The sequence below is a fragment of the Equus quagga genome, chromosome 13 (genome assembly GCF_021613505.1).
Source record: "Equus quagga isolate Etosha38 chromosome 13, UCLA_HA_Equagga_1.0, whole genome shotgun sequence".
Taxonomy (NCBI): Eukaryota; Metazoa; Chordata; class Mammalia; order Perissodactyla; family Equidae; genus Equus; species Equus quagga.
Window position 1 is genome coordinate 4,072,435 of NC_060279.1, and position 19,468 is coordinate 4,091,902.

The 19,468-nt window shown below is 44.1% G+C and overlaps 1 protein-coding gene across 4 annotated transcripts in view; it reads left to right on the forward strand.

The window, feature by feature from the left end:
• POU2F1 (POU class 2 homeobox 1) overlaps positions 1-17,624 on the forward strand; it is a 173,161-nt gene extending 155,537 nt beyond the window's left edge. For all 4 annotated transcript variants that reach the window (XM_046682567.1, XM_046682568.1, XM_046682569.1 and 1 more), the window contains 3 exons: positions 2,757-3,099; positions 3,847-3,935; positions 6,249-17,624. In XM_046682567.1, the coding sequence (XP_046538523.1) occupies positions 2,757-3,099; positions 3,847-3,935; positions 6,249-6,559 (743 nt within the window). In that variant the 3' untranslated portion in view covers positions 6,560-17,624. The remainder of the gene's footprint in view (positions 1-2,756; positions 3,100-3,846; positions 3,936-6,248) is intronic.
• The last annotated feature ends 1,844 nt before the right edge of the window (positions 17,625-19,468 follow it).

Below are 19,468 nucleotides of genomic sequence, written 5' to 3' on the forward strand. Positions count from 1 at the left end.
CCCAGCCCGGGATCGGAAGCATGGACACAGCCTGGCGTCGGAAGCACAGGGCCCAGCCCGGGATCGGAAGCATGGACACAGCCCGGCATCGGAAGCACGGGGCCCGGCGTCGGAAGCTCCCGGAGACAGATTGGCCTGATAGGGTTAGAACTGAAGAAAGAATGAAACTACAATTAGTGATAGCCACAAAGATGTAATCGTATTTAGGGACAGCAGCAATAAAGAGGGAATCAACTTATATTTTTGAGAAGGGCAAAAAGAGAAGTAAACCTTCCATTTTCGACTAACAGTAAGAAAGATATGTTTACCCGATTCATACCACATAACACCTTTGTGCAGCATTATACAAGGTGGGAAGAGTAGAGTCAGTACTGAAATAGATAATGTCTGATTTTCTCCCAGCTCTGCACTATATGAAAGCAGCATTTCCTTTGAGTTGAATGAGAAGAGAGTTGAGTTCTGTGTGTTCTTAGTATAGACCAGAAGGCTTCAAAATTAACTGAGTTTTTTTTTTTAAAGATTGGCACCTGAGCTAACATCTATTGCCAATCTTATTTTTTCTTCTTCCTCTTCTTCTCCCCAAAGCCCCCCAGTACGTAGTTGTAGATTCTAGTTGCAGGTCCTTCTAGTTGTGCTATGTGGGACGCCGCCTCAGCGTGGCCTGGTGAGCGCTGCCATGTCCGCGCCCAGGATCCAAACCGGCAAAACCCCTGGCCGCTGAAGCGGAGTGCACGAACTCAACCACTCTAGCACGGGGCTGGTCCCCTGTCTGAATTTTTAATAAGGCCATTATATAAGAGAAGAGTCTTCGGCAGCTTAGTGTTCTATTTTATTACCAAAAAGAGTTAAGTTTTAGGTAAGATCTTTTTTCCAATGTGTTTACAGGTTTGAAATATTTGTTTTGACTGTCTAGTTCTTCTGTAATATGCCAAGTCTTTTCTACCTCATGGAAGTATTATATTGAAAATTTATAGATGCTTTTTGTCTTCTTGAGTTCTCTATCCTGAGAAAACACCACTTAGGTTCTGCTTTATACATTTATATGATTAATTATATCCTAGAACACAGTGAGTTTCACCAAACTAAGTTCCAGCTGGTTTAGGCAGCCTGCTGATAATGTCGGCAGCCTGTAATATGTAGCATTGACTGGTAACTGAAAGAAGAGGGCCTGTTCTGTACTGTCTTTTATAGATAGCATCAAAACTACAGCTCACTGGGGACAGGTGGCATCTTCTGCGTTAGGGAAGGTTGTCTGTCCTATGACTGCCTTATGAATCATTTCTACTTTAGGCAAAGAGACTTAACATTGTTTAAGCCACACTTGCCTCTGGGACCCCACCGGCCTAACTTCTGGACATATTTTAGACCTGTGTGATCCAGTGTGGTAGGCACTGGCCACATGTGGCTTTTAAGCACGTAAATGTGGCTAGTTCACATCAAGATATGCTATAAGTGTAAAATACACACTGTTTTCAAAGACTTAATATGAAAAAAACAATTTATTATTGATTTCATGTTGAAATGATATTATTTTGGATATGTTGGGTTAAATTGAGTATAATATTGAAGTTAATTTCACCTCTGTTTACTATTTTCAGTAGTATTACTAGAAAATTTACAAACACTTACACATTATATTTTTATTGGATGACCTTGATCTCGAACATTAAACAATTTCAATGAGTGTGTTTTGGTTTTTAATAATGATGTGGGTTTTTTTGGGTTTTTTTGTTTTTTTAGATTGGCACCTGGGCTGACAACTGTTGCCAATCTTTTTTTTTTTTAAGGATTGGCACCTGGGCTAACAACTGATGCCAATCTTTTTTTTTTTCTGCTTTATCTCCCCAAAACCCCCGATACACAGTTGTATATCTTAGTTGCAGGTCCTTCTAGTTGTGGGATGTGGGACGCCACCTCAACGTAGCCTGATGAGCGGTGCCATGTCCGCGCCCAGGATCCGAACCCTGGGCCGCTGCAGCGGAGCACGTGAACTTAACCACTGGGCCACGGAGCCGGCCCCAGTAATGATGTTTTTAATGTCAGTAGGTCATCTGTATCCAAATGTTTGTTGTTCTCTTTACAACAAAAAGAAATTTTGTCATCTTGATTTTTTTTTAAGGCCTCTCAAATAACAATTTCCTAGATCTTCATTTTTCATGCCAACTTTTATGAGAGTCGTAATATCACTGTTTGTTGTTGTTTCCATGAATAAGACAGTGTTTACCACAACAGGCTTTCTGAGAGCTGATCATCATTACAGAATAGCTACTTAAATTTTTTAATGCAAAGAAGACATCTAGACATACGCCTTTAGTTATTTTCATGCTATTTCTGCTTATGTTGTTATTGACACTTATTTTAGAAAAATATGTAACTTTTGGCTTTTCTTGCCTTCGTTGTGTTGTTTGACTTTTCTGTAGAGACTACTGAGGACATTTCCAAATGGCACTGCTTTTCAGAAGCACGTTTCTTCCCCACAGCAATTGTCCGTAGCCGGAGCTTCTGGGACTCTTCCTTTGGTTTTTTGAATGGGGAATTGGAAATGGAAAACCATGCTGTATTTGTCATGCTACTTTATTCCTCTCGAAATAGAGTTCATGGCTTTGGTTCTAAAATGTTTTTCATAGAAAAGGACGCACAGAGGGTACCGGATGGTGGACTGATGATTCAGTTGATTCTAGTGTGTGCTGAATAAGGCCACCATTCTTCCAGAGACGTGTAGAGAACGCCACTTTCTATTCCACTTCTCTTTTCAGGCACTACAGACACCGCCTCCAACAGCACTGCAACCGTGATTTCCACAGCACCGCCAGCTTCCTCAGCAGTCACCTCCCCCTCTCTGAGTCCCTCTCCTTCTGCCTCAGCCTCCACCTCCGAGGCATCTAGTGCCAGTGAGACCAACACAACACAGACCACCTCCACTCCTTTATCCTCTCTTGGGACCAGCCAGGTGATGGTGACGGCGTCAGGGTTGCAAACAGCAGCGGCTGCCGCCCTCCAGGGAGCGGCACAGTTGCCAGCAAACGCCAGTCTTGCTGCCATGGCTGCCGCTGCAGGACTAAACCCAGGCCTGATGGCACCCTCACAGTTTGCTGCTGGGTAAGGAGCGTTCCTATCTTGTTCACACCTGAGAACCACTGGGAGGTTGGCCCTAGAGTTGTTTGTAGGGGAAAGTTTTCATGGCCATCTTGAATGCAAAAACTGAAAATCTCTTTAAAGTTGTAGTCTCTTTGAAATGAGTTGCTCTATAGTAGTGCAAGGACCTTGATTACAGTTGAACTTACGTTTCTTCACACCCTGGAAAGGCAGTAGTCATAGCTTCATTTCCAGGTGAAGATACAGAACACCAGGCCACCCATTATACCTGAGCGATGGGACCAGGAAGAAAGCCCAGAATTCCTGATTCTGATTCTTATGCTTTCTCCATTAAACTCTCTCAACTGTCTGCTTTCTAACTCTCAAATATATGTAAGAAATATAGTGATAAGATTGCTACTTTTACATTATCAAACATACAAGAGTTACCTTGTAAATATATTCCTTTCTCTGGCGTTTTTTCTTTTGTTCTGGAAAGAAGAGAATGAAGTAATTCAAAGAGTCGCAATGACTCTGCGAGTTTTACATTTTGTGTGGATCGTAACCTTGTTTTGCTTTGTGCAAGTAAGCATCAAGGAAAGCAGTAACTCAGATGCATAAACCAGACCATCTAAGAATATGAGGAGAATAACGAATATTTCTACATATTTCCCCAGCTGTATTTTCATTTTTCTTATCCCTTTGGGAGTGTTGTCCAGCTGGCAGCTGTGTCTGCATTGTAATAAAGTGACTGCTCTTTTGGACTTGCAGAGGTGCCTTACTCAGTCTCAACCCAGGGACCCTGGGCAGCGCTCTCAGCCCAGCTCTGATGAGCAACAGTACCCTGGCGACTATTCAAGGTCAGTAGAATTTGTTCCTCACGTGCCTCTTTTTTTTAACAGGTGAAGGCTGCTTTGCTAGAGGTGAAGGTGATGGGGGGAGAGAGTTGAATTGATAGTACTGACCAACTTGAGGACCAAGAAAATGTTGTTGTAAAAAGGCTTTGTAAGAGAAGGATAGGTGTTGGTTGGTAAGAACAGGAAATATACTTAGTTTGGAGTATTGTAAGAAACCAGGACTTTTATGCTGGTATTTATCTTCTTGTGTGAATAGACTTGGAGGCAGAATGTCCCCCGTGATAAGTTTATCCGAGTAGTCATCCAAGACCCACCCCCAGGCAGACTTGACCAAGGAAGAGTCCCCGTCTCTCCCCCGCCCCGAGGAGAGCCACGTGTGAGGGGTCCTGTAATGGGTTGACACTGGAGCCCGTCGTGCCAGCCTCAAGAGTGCTTTGAATTCTCGTTAGGTTTTGCCCTTGGTGTATCCCCATCACTGTAGAGCATCTATTTCCAAGCCCCGGTGGTCCCTTTTGGCCTTAGCATGCTCTCCAGTCTGAAGCAGGTCTGCATCCCCTCATTCTGTGTAGTGAAGGGTTTGCCTTCTTCACCTGCTGAGCTTTTGTCTGCAGATGCTCGCCGTTATGTGATTCAGCAGAACAGTTTGAGAGTCATCTCTCTGTTAATCAGAGAATTTATTTCCTTAAAATTAAAATAGTTGGTACTTAAATGAGAGTTCTTGGGGCCAAAAATAAGCTGTTAGCCAACTCTAATTAAGGTTACTGTTTCTGGGGCCGGCCAGGTGGTGTAGTGGTTGGTTAAGTGCATATGCTCCACTTTGGCAGCCGATCCCAGGCACAGACCTAGCATTACTCGTCAAGCCATGCTGTGGTGGCATCCCACATAAAATAGAGGAAGAGTGGCACAGATGTTAACTCAGCAACAGTCTTTCTCAAGAGTTAGCTCAGGGTCAATCTTCCTCACCAAAAAAAAAAAAGGATTACGGTTTCATAGATGAGATCTCTACAGTATACTATAGAGAATATTAGTTAGAGACAAATCCAAGATGTAACCTAGATTACCTTATACTGTATTGACTTTATCCTTGACTAAATCATATGTGAAAATGATGATTAGCTTTTGTTATACAAAGATTTCTTTTTGGAATGAGATTTATGATAAATCACTTTTTCTCTTGCATTAGGGTGTGTCTCTGGGCTGTAGTGATGCTACAAAGGCAAAGTGCCTTCCCCAGGGTGCTGTTGATACAGAGCAGGCCTCTCTGGGCGATCTAGAACTGGCCCATGACCCTGAGCCTGGAATCCTAGAAAGCTTCAAGCTGCACCAGTCTCACTGTTCTGTATTCTTCGTATGATCGTGGCCAAGTCAGGGACATGCCCTTCAGTCCCTCCAGCTTTCTTGATATATTATGTAACAAATCAGCTTTTTAATGCCATTCGAAAAACCCTCAAATCTACATGTGGGGGTGTGATTCTATGGGTGGGGGGAAACTAGGGGGTTGTCACATAACAGGAAAAGCTATTAAATGAGAATGCCCCATTATTTTGAAGAAAACTTTGACAATGCCTTCTGTAGAGAGGCCACAGCATCACAGAACAGTTCTCACATGTCAAAGCAAGTCTGACCTCGGACAGCCCGCCAGGGCCACCTGTGCGCGTCGCTGCATCTCCGCTTCTCCGCTGTCCCCAGACGGCAGCCTCACTGTTCTCCCTGTGCCAGTCAGAGAAAGCAAGTGTTTGCCTCAGGAAGTGAAAAATCAGTCACGCCTGATACTTTAGTTGGTAATACATAATTTATTTTAGAACTGAAGGCTTTTGAAAGACAGTTTTCATCTTGTATATCATACTATAAAGTGCTCAAATTTATCAGTAATGCCAGTTGGTTTGATGGAAGCAAACTGTATTTTAATGCCTCCATCATTGTAGCTAGTTTGTCTTTTGAAGGGAGGTAGTTTAAAATAGCAGTCTTCATTAAAAAAAAAAAAATTATTGGATTTAACAAATACTTGTAGGCAGATGGAATAAAGTTGAGATTTTAAGATAGAAACATGACTCTGATTCATTAGATAGTTCTTGACTCTCCCCTCACCTGTCCTGCTCATGCTCATTAAGTTGGTTAGATATTTCATCCTTTAGTCTCTTTCAAAATTATAAACAGTTGGTGACACGATTGCACTGTAATTAAGGGAAAAAATCAATGAAGGGTTGCACTTTTTCCAACTGGGTTTAGGGAAGCTCAGTTCCTTTGTTGAGTTATTCGGCTTCTCCGGGTGATGTTAATGTTCTCCTTCCTGCTGTTTGGGGGTTTCGTCTGTAGCTCTTGCTTCGGGTGGCTCTCTTCCAATAACGTCACTGGATGCAACTGGGAACCTGGTATTTGCCAACGCAGGCGGAGCTCCCAACATCGTGACTGCCCCTCTGTTCCTGAGCCCTCAGAACCTCTCTCTGCTCACCAGCAGCCCAGTTAGCCTGGTCTCCGCCGCCGCGGCCTCCGCAGGGAGCTCTGGGCCTGTCGCCAGCCTTCACGCCGCCTCGACCTCAGCTGAGTCCATCCAGAACTCTCTCTTCACGGTGGCCTCTGCCAGTGGGGCTGCCTCCACCACCACCACCGCCTCCAAGGCACAGTGATCGGCGCTGAGCGTGGAGTGGCTGCCTCCAGCCCTCGTCACTTGCAGCGCCATTGGGCTGCCAGCCAGGCTGAGACTGGAGGAGGTGATCGGCTTCCTCTTGGCGTGTTGCGAGAGCAAGGGAGAGAAGAAAAACACGTACCAGAAGAAAGAGGATGGAGACGGGACAACATTTGCCTAATTTTATAATAAAACACTGTCTTTTCAGGATTGCTTAATGGATTGGAGAACTTTCTAACCAAAAATTAAAAAAAAAAAATGCAGAAACAAAAAATCAAAAACAAACAAACAAAAAAATAAGTGAAAGGACTACTTATCATTTCCAGCAGTCATGATGACAAGTTAAGGTGGGTTACCAATTCCAATATAGGAAGGGAATTTCTTGTTTGTCTAAATTTCTTTTTTTCTTAAAAAAAAATCATTTTTATGGGTCTGTTGTACAGGCCATTAAGTCATAACAAGGTGTTTATAATCATATCAATTGTGTTGGGGGTTCCTTTCTTAACTGGTACAATTTAGGCAGGCCTGTATTACTGTATCTCTATTATTATTGTTGTGGTGGTTGTTTTTATATATATATAGTTTGACATGTTTATCTCTCGCTCCTGGATCCTACTTCAGTGAGCTCCCACACTGTGGGGAGGGCGGTTTCGGGGTAAGGGGGACTTACGTTCTTAACTGCGGCGAAAGTTCTTGCTGGTTTCCTTATCCTTGATGACTCTTACAGAGGTGCTAGAAAATTATTTTCTTTTGCCACTTATGCAAGAGGCTTGGTGCAGAAGCTGAAGGCAGTGTATGCACACACTCCCGCTCCACACACGCCCCTCCCGCATCAGGCGGTGCCTTCGGAGCACTTTTGCGTAGGAAGGAATTCCTGCTGAACTGTGGCTCTCGCTCCCCGATCGTTGTCGACCCCAGGCCCAGATCCCGTGGTGCAGCAGTGCCGCTGCCTCTGAGGGCACGGCCGCACTGCTGCGGGCAGGGTGTGGTTCCGAAGAGCAAAGACTACTGCAGACACCTGACTTGGTGGTTCTCTTGATTTCTTATCTCCTGAAAAATGCTCCTACTGTTAGTGTGTTTGTTTGTTTTTTCCATTTTGTGGAAGTTTTTCATCCAAACTTCCTTTAACTTACTTGGCAAAGAACAAATTGACTTACTGAAATTGGGAAGCTTTTCCCTTCTTTTGTTGTCTAAAGGAACTCTGCTAGACTATTTTCCGTCAATTGTATGTCACCAAAAGAGGTGTGATCAGGGGAGTCTGAGGTTGCCCCCTTTCCTCTGGCCGCAGACTTCCTGTTCACCGCTGGCTTCTGAATCCCTCTCCCCCTGAGGCTCCACTTGGTTCTCCGACTGGAGAAGGCGCTTGGCCGGGCCTGGGATCCGTGGAACCTTTGAAGGACTTTGAGCAGGAACTTTGCACACGCCTCAAGTGTCTCCAGTTTGTTAGTGACGCTCCTGCTAGGTCGGTCTAAACGGCAATACACATAGAAAGGGATTAGCTTCTGTCATTGTTTTCAGGGTGTTTCTAGACTATGTAAATGAGCCCGTGAAAAGGAAGAGTTTATGAAGGTAGATGAAGAGGAATGAGGGTGACTTGGAAATTAGATTCGCTTTCTCATCAGTATGCTATTGTTACAGTATCTGTACCCAAAACATTCCCGATGGACTGGATCACTGCAGTGCAGCCCTTCTGAGCTCCCCTTCTGCTCGGAGTTCGGGGCTCCCCTTGGCGTCTGTGGGTGCTCGCTTACCTCTCCAGTGGTCCTGAGATGGCACTTTCCCCCCTTTCGAGCTGGGGGCTGAGAGAGCGCTTTCAGGGGATTTTCGTTCTAATTGCTCTGCTTGTGTCCACAAGGGAGCTTGGGTTCTGTGTGGCTGTCTCTTCACAGTCTTGGGAAAGGCAATGATACAGACACAATGTGTAATTTTGTTTGTGGTCATCCAAGCGGGAGACAGGCACATGAATATTAAAAGGCCAGAAACATTTTAGTCCCTTGTTAATTTTTCTTTAGTTCCTTCTGTCTTCCCATTTTATTTCACAAAGTATTTAATTACCACCCTAAATTTCCTCTTCTCACCTTTCACCTTTCCTAAAATCCCTCCAAAATCAGTGAACTGCAAGCAGGGAAACTAACAAATGTCCATCCACCTTTTTTATGTGTGGTGTGTTTTTTTATGTTGGTTTTTTTTTAACCAAGCTTGAACCAAAGTCAATTTTTAGCAAGCTGCTGTACTAATGGACTAGTTTATAACGTGCCGTTCAGACACATTGAGGAGATAGATGCTACTGACAATTTCTTTTTTCATTTGTCTTTATTAATTTTATATAAAAGTTGCTGCTTGTTTTAATCTTTTATGTTGGTAAATTGTAATATTCTCTGGGCAGACATTAACTTGATTTTTAGCTAGTTTATTTAGTTTGATGTGTAAATAGAATGGCAGTGTCAGTTACTAATTTTTCTCCTCTCCATCCTGCTATTTCTCTGATGTAGTTAAATTTAATCTTTTATCCTGACTTGACATCTCTACCTTTAGTCTGTGCAAATGAGTTTAGGGCTGTCAATAATACTGTAGCTGCCCATCATAATGAGTCCCTTCTCTTGGGAGTGGTAAGTGAGGAAGAAGGATTCAGGGAGGGAAATGCTGATACCCACGATCCTGGAGTAGAGGTTATAGCATTAATTTCCCAAAACTGCTACCAAAGGAAGTGTCGAGTCCTAAGGGACTCAAGTCGAGTGGATTAAGAGGACGGGCAAGGAAAGACTCTCTTTGTTTGTTTTCCTCTGTGGTTCAAAAGATGCTTTCTCTCCCAAAGAAGATTCACCAACAGACTTTAATATTTAAAAAGATACTAAGCTTCCAGTGCCAGTACAGTGGCCTTCTACTCCCTGCCCTGTCTGCATTCTCTAGTCAATTTGGGATAAGGAGATTCTGCCATTTTGTGGGTGTGGATCACTTTATGAGGATAAACCTTAAACCAGCATAAAAATCTGTGTTTAAAAGAATAAATCCTTAGACAGAGGTAACTTTAAAATTTTTTCTCTTTTTTCTCTTATTTAAAAACAAGTTATGAAATGAAAGGTACCTTTATACATGTGTACACGAAACACTAAAACAGTTGTTGATGGGTGTTTAGCTCAAAATCAACTCCCCATCATCGTCCCTAGATATTCTGCTGATCACATTGCTTCATGACTCAAACGGTAGTCCTTTTTTACTCTATATCATCTTTTTTATCATCTCAAGAAGTGGTTTTGGAATTGAATGGATCTCCTAAGCTAGGGTACTCAGACTTAACTTTTAGCCACCTTATATGGGAGAGTCTGGAAGTTAAGGGGGCCTTTTGACCATCTGAGTTTCTGTATTTCTAAGAGGAAGGGCCAGTTAGGTCATCACAGTTCATTGTGTCGTTCTTCTTTTTTCCCCCTTAATGTTTATGCAATTTTTATTTCATCCCTGAATTTGGTTAACATGTATTAAGCCAAAGACTGATTCTAAATGCATTTAGCAGTGACTGTATCTGCCCATGGTAATGGGCCTCCCTAGGAGTGGTGAATGTAATTGAGTCCTGCTTATCACAGGCAGTGCAGTTTGGTCAAGAACTTTATTTATACCCTGTATAAATCTGAAGGACGGAGCAGAAAGACCTTTAGAAAAGGGCTTCTCATAGGAACAATATTATTGTTCCTGATTTAAGAAATAAGATGAGTGCTATATTAGTTTAGATGTTTCTGAAGTTACATAGGCAGTTTTTTAGAATTTAAAAAATGTTCATATCCATTACCTGATATAATACACACTTTTATTTATTTGACAAGAAAGATCAGTACCATCCCAATTTACTCAGCTTATTACTCGAGAAATGGAACCAAAGGAATCCACCTTCCATTTTGTGTAGGGTGGTACCTGCCTGTGCTTCATGGTAGTGTTATTAGAAATAAACAGCCTTTTTTTTTTTAAGGGGAAAATAAGATTAAAAGGTTCTTAGTGAGATATCTTGCCAATTTGTTCTATATAATTCATTCATTGTTGGGGAAAAAAGCACAATTAATACCTCTTTTCTATGTTATTTTGTCCTGTTGTCCCTCATTTATTTGGGAAGGTGGGGAGAAACCTTGTCTATATTATCCAGAAGCACAGATATTTGTTTGACACAATATTTAAATTCAGCCCAATCTTTAATATTAAATTTTCTATTTAAATTGCTGGGAAAGCTGGACACCTTTGCAATTATAGGAAAATAATGTAGATTTCTAAAGTTATAAGTCCTGATAAAACACTGCAATTAATGTCTAATAAACACTTGGCTTACAGAAGAAACTCTCTGTAGTTCATAGTCTAAAGTTGTTCCCAAACCATGTCATCGTCACAAAACTTCCTTTACCAAGAAAAAAGTAAAATGTTTGAGACAGGAAGAGAGGGGAGAAGCATGGACAGGGAGAAGTCAGTGAGCTCTGAGCATCAGGGCTGGGGATGGGGAGGCCAGTGGTACGTGGTACCTGGTTGGGACCTGCTGCTGGCAATCTGTTTTGACCTCGTAGGGGGTTCCCCGGAGATCAGTCTGCAGTTTGAGAACCCTCAATTTAAGAAGAGCCTCAACAATTTGTTATGAGAGTTTGGTCAAATACTTTCTCATTAAGTCAGGATCTAAAATTGATGAATTCAAAATTTATATATTCTTCAAACCATGTTTATTGGAGCTGAAAATGTTAAAAGACTGTCAATACTAATGGAGAAAAAGACTAAGACCTGAAATTTAAAATTATTCAAATGCGCAAGGGTTGATGTTGATCATAACCATCTTGAGTTCATTTCTGTATGTGTGTGTGTGAAAAGCATTTGATGTGTGACATTGTTCATGTAATCATAGCTCTGGCCATTTTGAAGTCATTTTCATCTTAAAACATTTTGAGGATGATACCTTGTAAAATAGTAAGTCTTTCTTAGCATTTGCCTTCACTTTTGAGAAGGAAAAAATCCTTTGCCATTCCTTTAAGAAGAATAACTAAGATGAGCTATTATCCAGGTTTGCATAGACGGTGCACACAATACCAGTGTGAGCTTGGACAGGAATAGAATAAATAAATTCTCTCCTCATTAAAGGCTGATGCTAATCCTGTTCTGCCTCATTCTTTTCTTAGTCCAAGAGACTGAAATGGGACACCCCTGAGGTTTCCAGTAAGATATCTGAAAGGATTCCATCAGGAGCGCAGGAAATATGTTTTTTCTCAGAGTTGTCCAGTTTACACCTGCGTGTCCGTATGGTTTGTGAACTCTTGCTTTCTTCTCAGCATCCTGATCCATGAGCGCTTCCTTGCTTGGCTTTCTCCTCTTGGCTTCGCGAAATGCAGTCAGCTTGAGTGGCTCTTGAGTTGACTCTAACCTGGATCTCCCTTCCTCTCTTCTCTTCCTTCCTCTTTGAATGGTGTTTCCTTAATCTGTGAGGGTGATGCTGGTGGGTAACAGCTAGCTTCTGGCACCTTCATAAAATACCTCAGCATAGCTTAGCATTGTTGCAACTGGTTTTAAACTAAAAACCAAATAAATAAGTAAAAAGAAAAAAACTTTATAAATAGTGGAAATAATTCTAGCTGTAGCATTTAGTTGAACCGATGTTTATTATGATTGATGAACATGATTGATGCTGTATGTATTTGGGATCCTGCTTATAGGTTACCGTTTATAGGGTTAGGGAGGGTTGGGGTGGGGGAAGAGGAGAAGTTGATTATGTTAGAAGGAAAACCTTGCTCATATGTGTTTGTTTGTTTTCCTTATATCTGTCTTGCCAAAGGAAACTTGATTATCCCTGTGATTGGGTTTGGGATTCGTTGGCCTCTCTGTGGTCTGACCTGCAGTGCAGTGTGGTGGCATGCAGGTTACACATGGGTTATCCAGTAGGTTCAGGGTCCCCTAGGGCATTTACATCCTTCCCATGGCTGCCCATGTCCCCAGACCCTGCCAGCCTCTCTGATGATTCATTACCTCTGTGTGTAGCAAGAGCTTAGGCAAAGGATGAATGTGTGAATGTCTGGGTGTGTCGTGGAGAAATAGAGGCAGAAGTAGACATGCCTCATTTAATTTGAAGAGGAGAGGAGAGACGAGTTTGATGCATCCTAATCTAGGAACATTAAAATAAAACAGGTTCTTTTTGTCAGCCTCTGTCATGTTATTGAGTGTTGTGCTAGTAGCACAACGTTCTAAAACCCTACTTCCTTTTCTCTTGCCAACGCTAATTCTGTCTAGACCAAAAACGCAAGCAGAAGAAAAACCAAACCAAGAAGTTGGAAGCCAGCCTGCTTCCTCACACCTGGGGTCGGGTGTGACCTTTAGGGATTGGCTGGTTGGTGAGACTGAGGAGAGTATTGTTGGTGGCAATGTGAGTGAGAAATGGTGCCAGTTTAGGAAAAATTAAGAGCCCTTTCTGCCCATCCTTTGGGACAGATTTCTTGGCTTCCCGAGTTCAGATAAAGCCTATATTTCCAGAAAGGCTATTTTTAAATAAACAGTCCATCTCACAGAACTTAAGTGGGATTTGGTTTGGATACCAAAGACACTTCCATGTCATTGTCTATCCTTATGTTTGCAAAACAGGCAGAGGGAATAGGAGAAAAGGCTGGAATCTGGAAAAGCTTTCCTTTTGTCTCTTTCCTTTTCCTCTCCCCTCTCTTCTTCCCCCCCGCCCCGTTCTCCACTTTTTGAAGGATGTCTCCTTGGTTATCCTGGCTTTGGAAAGGAGACTTACTGAGTTTCACTCTGCTGGCTCCGTGAAGGTGGATAGTCGCTCAGTGCAGCAGTAATGTTCTTGGAATTGCTGGGAAATTTAGGGGAGGGAAGAAGATGGGGGTGGAATTCTTATCGTTATTTCCCTTTATCTAACACTTATAAATAGAACCAGTACAGCCTGTTTGAGTTCAGGCGGTATTTAGATGTGCTTCTGTGCTGTCTCTGTCTGTCACGTGTAAAGGATAAGCATTTTCAAGAGCAGGATGGCCTGGAAAACTAGCAGGCCTTCCTTTCCCCCCTTGGAGCTGCACTGCTCCATGGGTTTTGTGTGTGGCTCCAGAAGCTGGGTAGTTCATTGTTCTGGTGACTCTTGATGGGACACAGAAAGGGAGAGGGGAACGAAACTTAATGCTCTCTTAATATGCCATCAAAAACAATCAGGTTGCAGAACTTCATGAAAGCTTTACTAGTCATCTTACTGTTCTGACATTGTGTAAAAGTGGTATTAACATTGTGTGACCTTTCAAAGCGCTACGTAGGTTTATAAGTAGGTAACAGGGATATTGAAGATCAGAGCACTTGAAACAAAGTTATGGGGAAACAGGTGTGCATGGTGGAACCTCACTTTGAGCAGGCAAGTGACACTCCCTGGGGCTCAGGAGGGAAGGTTCCGTTTGTGATTCTTTCTGTGTCCCCGGATCTGCCCACTCTGCGCAGAGCTCCGCCACCCAGCGCCCCTTCTGCTTCAAACCCAGGACACTGTCAGAAAGTTCACCCCAAAACTAATTTACTGTAAAAACATTGAGGTCTGCTGCAAAGTTCCCCGACTTTCCCTAGTTTATTCATCCGTCCTTGTTTCGGGCCGGCCACAGCCGCACAGAAGCAGCCTTAGGCTTCCTTCGTAACTGGGCTGCAGCGTTGGGTCCCCTAACGCTGCACCCCAAGTCTGCAGGCAGACAGCCGGCCGCAGTGCTGTTAACAAGAGGGGACATCCAAACACTTGCTCAAAGGTGGGATCTCCTTCGACCGAGAAAGGACAGAGGCAAGAGGAGAAAAGACTCTGCGCTCCCACCCAGCCCTCACAGTGTCTCAAGGTCTGAACGATAGAGCAGGAAATGAAATGCACTTTCAGAAGCTAAAAGGACAGTTGGGATAGGAAAGGCTGTCGTAGGCGGGGGGTGGGGGGTTGGGGGGGGGTGCCATGTCTTTGGCTCCGACCCTGCTCTGCACAAGGCACATACTTCTAAGAGGAGAGTGGACCACTGCCTGCCTGGTTGTGTTTAAAACGGCAGACAGTTGGGAGGGGAAAAAAGGAGGGAGCATATGACTTTGCAACCATATTATAACATTGGCTTTCCACAACATAAATGGTGTGTCTCCTGTGTCCCCTGAGTTCAGATAAAGAGGAGAAACAGGCATCTCCCAGCTTCTTGCCTCTGCTTGAGTGGGCACGTGTGCATTACCCACTCCACAGAGCCTCCCTCTCCGAGGACACGCCCTCCTCCCACGGTAGACCGTGGCCCCACTTCCTCCATCTGTGGCAGTAGCACAGGCTAGGTGAGTAAGCGTGGGGCTCCTGCCCACCACACGTCCGGGAGCTGTCGTATACCTCATTTCTAACTCGTGACCGAGTAACTTGCTTTAACTTTCTCTAAACCCTACAGAGTTGCCAAGTCTGCCCTCCCTCTGAGTAATGTTGAACTCTGGCCTATAGCATCACGGGACCTGGAGCCTAGGGTGGGACCTCGTAAAGCCTCTGAATGTCGCTGCTTACAAGCTACTGCAAACTGAGGGCAAATTGCAATCTTCTCTTTCTTTTTGTTGCAAGGGGTCTTCACAGGTCTCCTAACATCTGCTTTCCCCAGCACCCTGCCTGGAGCGGCTGGCCAGCTCTCCGCACCCCGCCCCCTCCCACCTGTCTGACTGCTGGCTGCACAGTAACTCTTGTACTTGCCTTTCCCCCAGTGGGTGGAGGCCATCCCTTCCCCTCTGAGGCCTCAGGGTTCTGCTTATTTTCAGGACTTTGGGTGGAAGGGAAGACACCAAAGGCTCCCTTAAGCTGACTGCTGCGTACACATTTCACTTTTTTCCTTTGACATGACCAAAAAGAAAAAATCCAAATATTTAAGTTTTTATTATTAATGTTGTTATTATTTGACAATCTTATATCCACCAGGCTCTCTAGAAGCTGCATCCCCAGCCCTTTCACCTTTTCTTTGAATGTAGTTCCCCGACCCTCAGCTCCCACCCCAGCGCTGGGAAAGCTCTGCCAGGTCTTGATACTGCTGCTGTAAGCCAGGGAGGGTGGTTTCTTTGTTTTGTTTTGTTTTGTTTTGTTTAAATTTCCAGCCAAAACCAAAGATTTCTTAATGATTGTATAAACTCAAAACAAACAAAAAAACCAAAGAAAAGGGAAGTCTTCAGCGTCAGTCCAGTCTGTGGCGTCCTGGCATTTGGCGGAGGGAGGCCAGCAGGCGGGGCCCTCCGCAGGGGAGGCCGGGGGTCTGTGCCCCACGCCGGGGTCTACAGAGGTGCCTCCCAGGAGCTCTGGCTCTTTCAGCTGTGCACGTGCTGTGGAACACATTGGCATTTCAGATATTCCAAAACCATAGACAAAACCCCGTCGCCACGATTGTCCACGGACACTAACACGTCACACGGGAGCTTAGCGCGGCCGTGGACTCCACAGAGTGGGGGAGCTGGAGACGCTGGCGCACGATTGGCGGCTCTGCTGGGTGCTCTGACCTCTGGGCCGTGAGGGGAACACACACCCACGGGCCCTTCTGAGCCTTTCTTCTCTTTTCCTGTACTGGAACTGCTTGGAAGTGGCTGTCCTGTTTGTGAGGAAACATGCAGAACGATGATCGAGCTTGTCATTTCTCCTTCTTGTGGTCGGTTTCTTTTTCAGCGCCACTGTGCAACTATGCATTGTGTTCACGACCTTTCGCTCTAGGCAGATGCCTGTGACTTTTTAACTTGGGGGGTGGGGGGCTTGCAAATGAAGGGACTTTTTACATGGATCTTTTTAATCTCAGTTGATTGGGGGAGGGGGTCTGGTTCTAGGGTCATACAAGCTCTATCCCAAAGCAAAATCCAAATGTTAATAATATTAGCCTGATGCAGATACCAAAGATGATTTCTTTCCTGCAGAACCTTAGACTTGTGTATTAAGTACGATTACCCAGCACTTGCATTAGTCTAACCTCAGTAATTCCAAAGCTTAGATGTATATTTTGGTATATTTCTGGGATATTAAAAAAAATGTCGTTTAACTTCTTGTTTGTTTCAGTGTAATGCCCTTAAAGTCATAGCATGAAAATAACTGAACTGTCCTATTCTTAGTAGTTTGAAATAATAGTATTTTTGTATGTTTGGGGTGTGTCTATGTATGTATTGACATAACAGTTTTCACTGCCTAGGTGTTCATAATAAAAAAGAAAATGAAAACATTCTGAGTGTACATAAGATTTAGTAATAAACTTCCACTAGGTTCAATTTGGGTTGCATATTCACTGATTACTGTTCCCGCTGGATAAAGAGACAGTGATCGTGTTTTTTCTAAAGGTGTTTTCTTTCTATCTTTAAATATCTTAACTCCCCCACCTTTTTCTTTTCTTCTTGTTTTTTAAAGATATTGATTCAGGGGTGTTTTTCCACTGTTGTCAAGGGAGGGTCACAAGGGGAAATTGACCCCTTGGTCTCCCAAAACTTTTTGTTTTATGTACTTAACTTTAAAATGTGAGTTTGAGTTCTCTTTTGTGGAAACTTAAGATGTGGTGTAAATGATTCTCTCCAAACTTGTCCAGCAGCTTTACTGAGGCAGTGACAATTCCTGAGTGGTTTATTGGGAGTCCTCTGACATTTCTCCGTAGGTGACTCTGCAGTCTGGGTGGCTGTTGTATGGCTTCACTGCCCAGGGCACCCGGTTAGCCGTTTCCCCTCTGATAGGAATATTTTATAAGAATCAGCTCATAACTTGGAGTTCAGGACCTTGTTACCTGGGCCCTGGGAAACACACATTTTCTTGGTTTTGAAAACCCGAAACACACGCAACTTTACATTTAGGGGAATTAGCTGGTCCCTCCCGAGGCCTGAGGAGGTGATGGGGACTATGAGTGGTGCTGTCTCTTTAAAGTGCCCTTTACATGATTCCCCCTCCTGGGGCTGCCTGCAGGGGGCTGCAGGCTTGGGAGAGGTTGTGTAGGTGACAGTGAATCAGAATGAAATGATAGATTTTGTGTAGATGCATTTGTCTGCTGTAATTTTTTATATATATTAAACTTACTGTAACTGTACAGTTCATTTCTGTTGTAAAACATCATTAAACCATTTTCCAAGTGTTTTCACATGGTTTGAGTTTCTTTGAAGTTGCTGTGTTGGTGTTCTGGACGCTTCACGCATGCGTTCCCACAGACTGCTCACGTGGCCTCCCGCGTTACTTTTCCAGCGTGTGCCCTCCGGAGTCCCAGAACCCCTGTGAGCACACTGTGTCCTTGCCCCCACCCCCCTCCCACCCCCAGGGCCTCGTAGGTCAGTGGGACCCTGAGTCCAGTAGCAGCAGTCTCCTTCCGACCAGGGCTCTGTGCGATCAAACACACAAGCCCTCGACTGGTCCTGCGGGGAACCCCTCACAGCTCCCGCCTCGCCGGGTATTTGACTGCAGAACTGCTATTGAACACGGCTTTTCCAAGCTCCTGTTTAGAGTGCCGCGCCTGTCCGGCATGTCCTGCCCATCCTGAACGTGCGTTCTCTGGGACTCCTCTGGAGGAAGCTAGTCTTGAACTTGGCACCTGGCTCTCCTGTCCAAAGTGCACAACTTAGCTTCCTCCAGCTTATTGTCCTACTCAGTATTTAGGGTCTTAATGCAACTAGTTGATTGCATGAAAAGGAAAATGTGAATCTTAAAAAGAATTTCCCACAGAGAGAAAAGTTCAGCATGTTGAAGAGCTTCGGGAGCCGTTCCTGTCTAGTGTACATGTGAACTGAATCTGGGGCGTGTTCTCCCTGAGTTAGGAGATGGGGAGAGCTATTGTCTCCTCGGGGCTGCTGTCCTTTATTACAAGTTTCTGTGAAGGGCCCAAATGGGAAGACGAATATTGGTCCTCTTCTCCCCCGCTCCTATGTCAAAGGACTTCTCATTCTTTTCCATTCCACCCCTTCTTATACTTATAGCTTGCATGTAAGTTTCTGAAGTTATTTCCTTAAGACAGTTTCAAGTTTTTAACAGAAATCCTCTGTCTAATAGAGTCAGTGGCATGCTCACTAGCATGGCAAAGACTTTAGAAAGCAAAACCCAGGTGTCACATCCTAGGGACTGAGGATAAAGTGCTGATGAGATTCTGTTACCCTGTAGTCCATTTTCATAAGGTGGTTATGTTCTAAGCCCCTTCCGGTGACATCTGCGAAGCTGAATTACCCATTGGGAGGATGTGAATAATAGCTGCTCTTGTTGCTGCATTTTCTCTCTCTCCAGAGACTAGGGGATGAAGTTAGAGGACATCTGTAGTTAAAACGTAGTCGTAAGTTCACAGAAATGTTCAGTGACAGGCTACCAAAATCCATCATGAGTTATCCATGGACGGAACAAGGTCCACAGCCTGGTTCGGCTGAGCAAATGCTCCCCCTGGCCCACCAGCCATGCTTTGCGTTCCCTCCGGAGCTGTCCGCTTAGCTGGAATTGGTCCTCTGCCCTTTTTGTACCTGCCTAACCTAGGTTCAGTGTTTGAATGTTCTGTTTGTAAACCAGGAGCCTTGACTCATACTCCAAGAAGAAAAAAAATTGATCAGAAATATCCACATCCTACCTCTGAGTTCAGTGACATCAAAGTGATGTCATTTTAAAAAGTACTGAAATCTTCCATCTTAATTTATACACACATGTATAAAATGTCTTGGTTCCTCAATGCAAGTAAAATGCCGTATTTCCTTGGTTCTGAGAGGTACATCTCTGTATTTTAACACTTAGGAAACAGGGCTGCATCTTAACAGTGAATGTTTATGTTAAGCGTGGAGTTTTTCACTTGAAATTAAGTTGATGGCACATCTTGTCATACAGTCAGTAATTCCCTGGGATCGAGGCGTCGGGTTGCGCTCTGGAGAGGGAACTGCAGGCCGCGGGAAGTGCAGGGACCCTGCGCGGCCTCTCCCACCTTGCTTCTGGGGCTTCGTCCTGTCAGCACACCTGCTC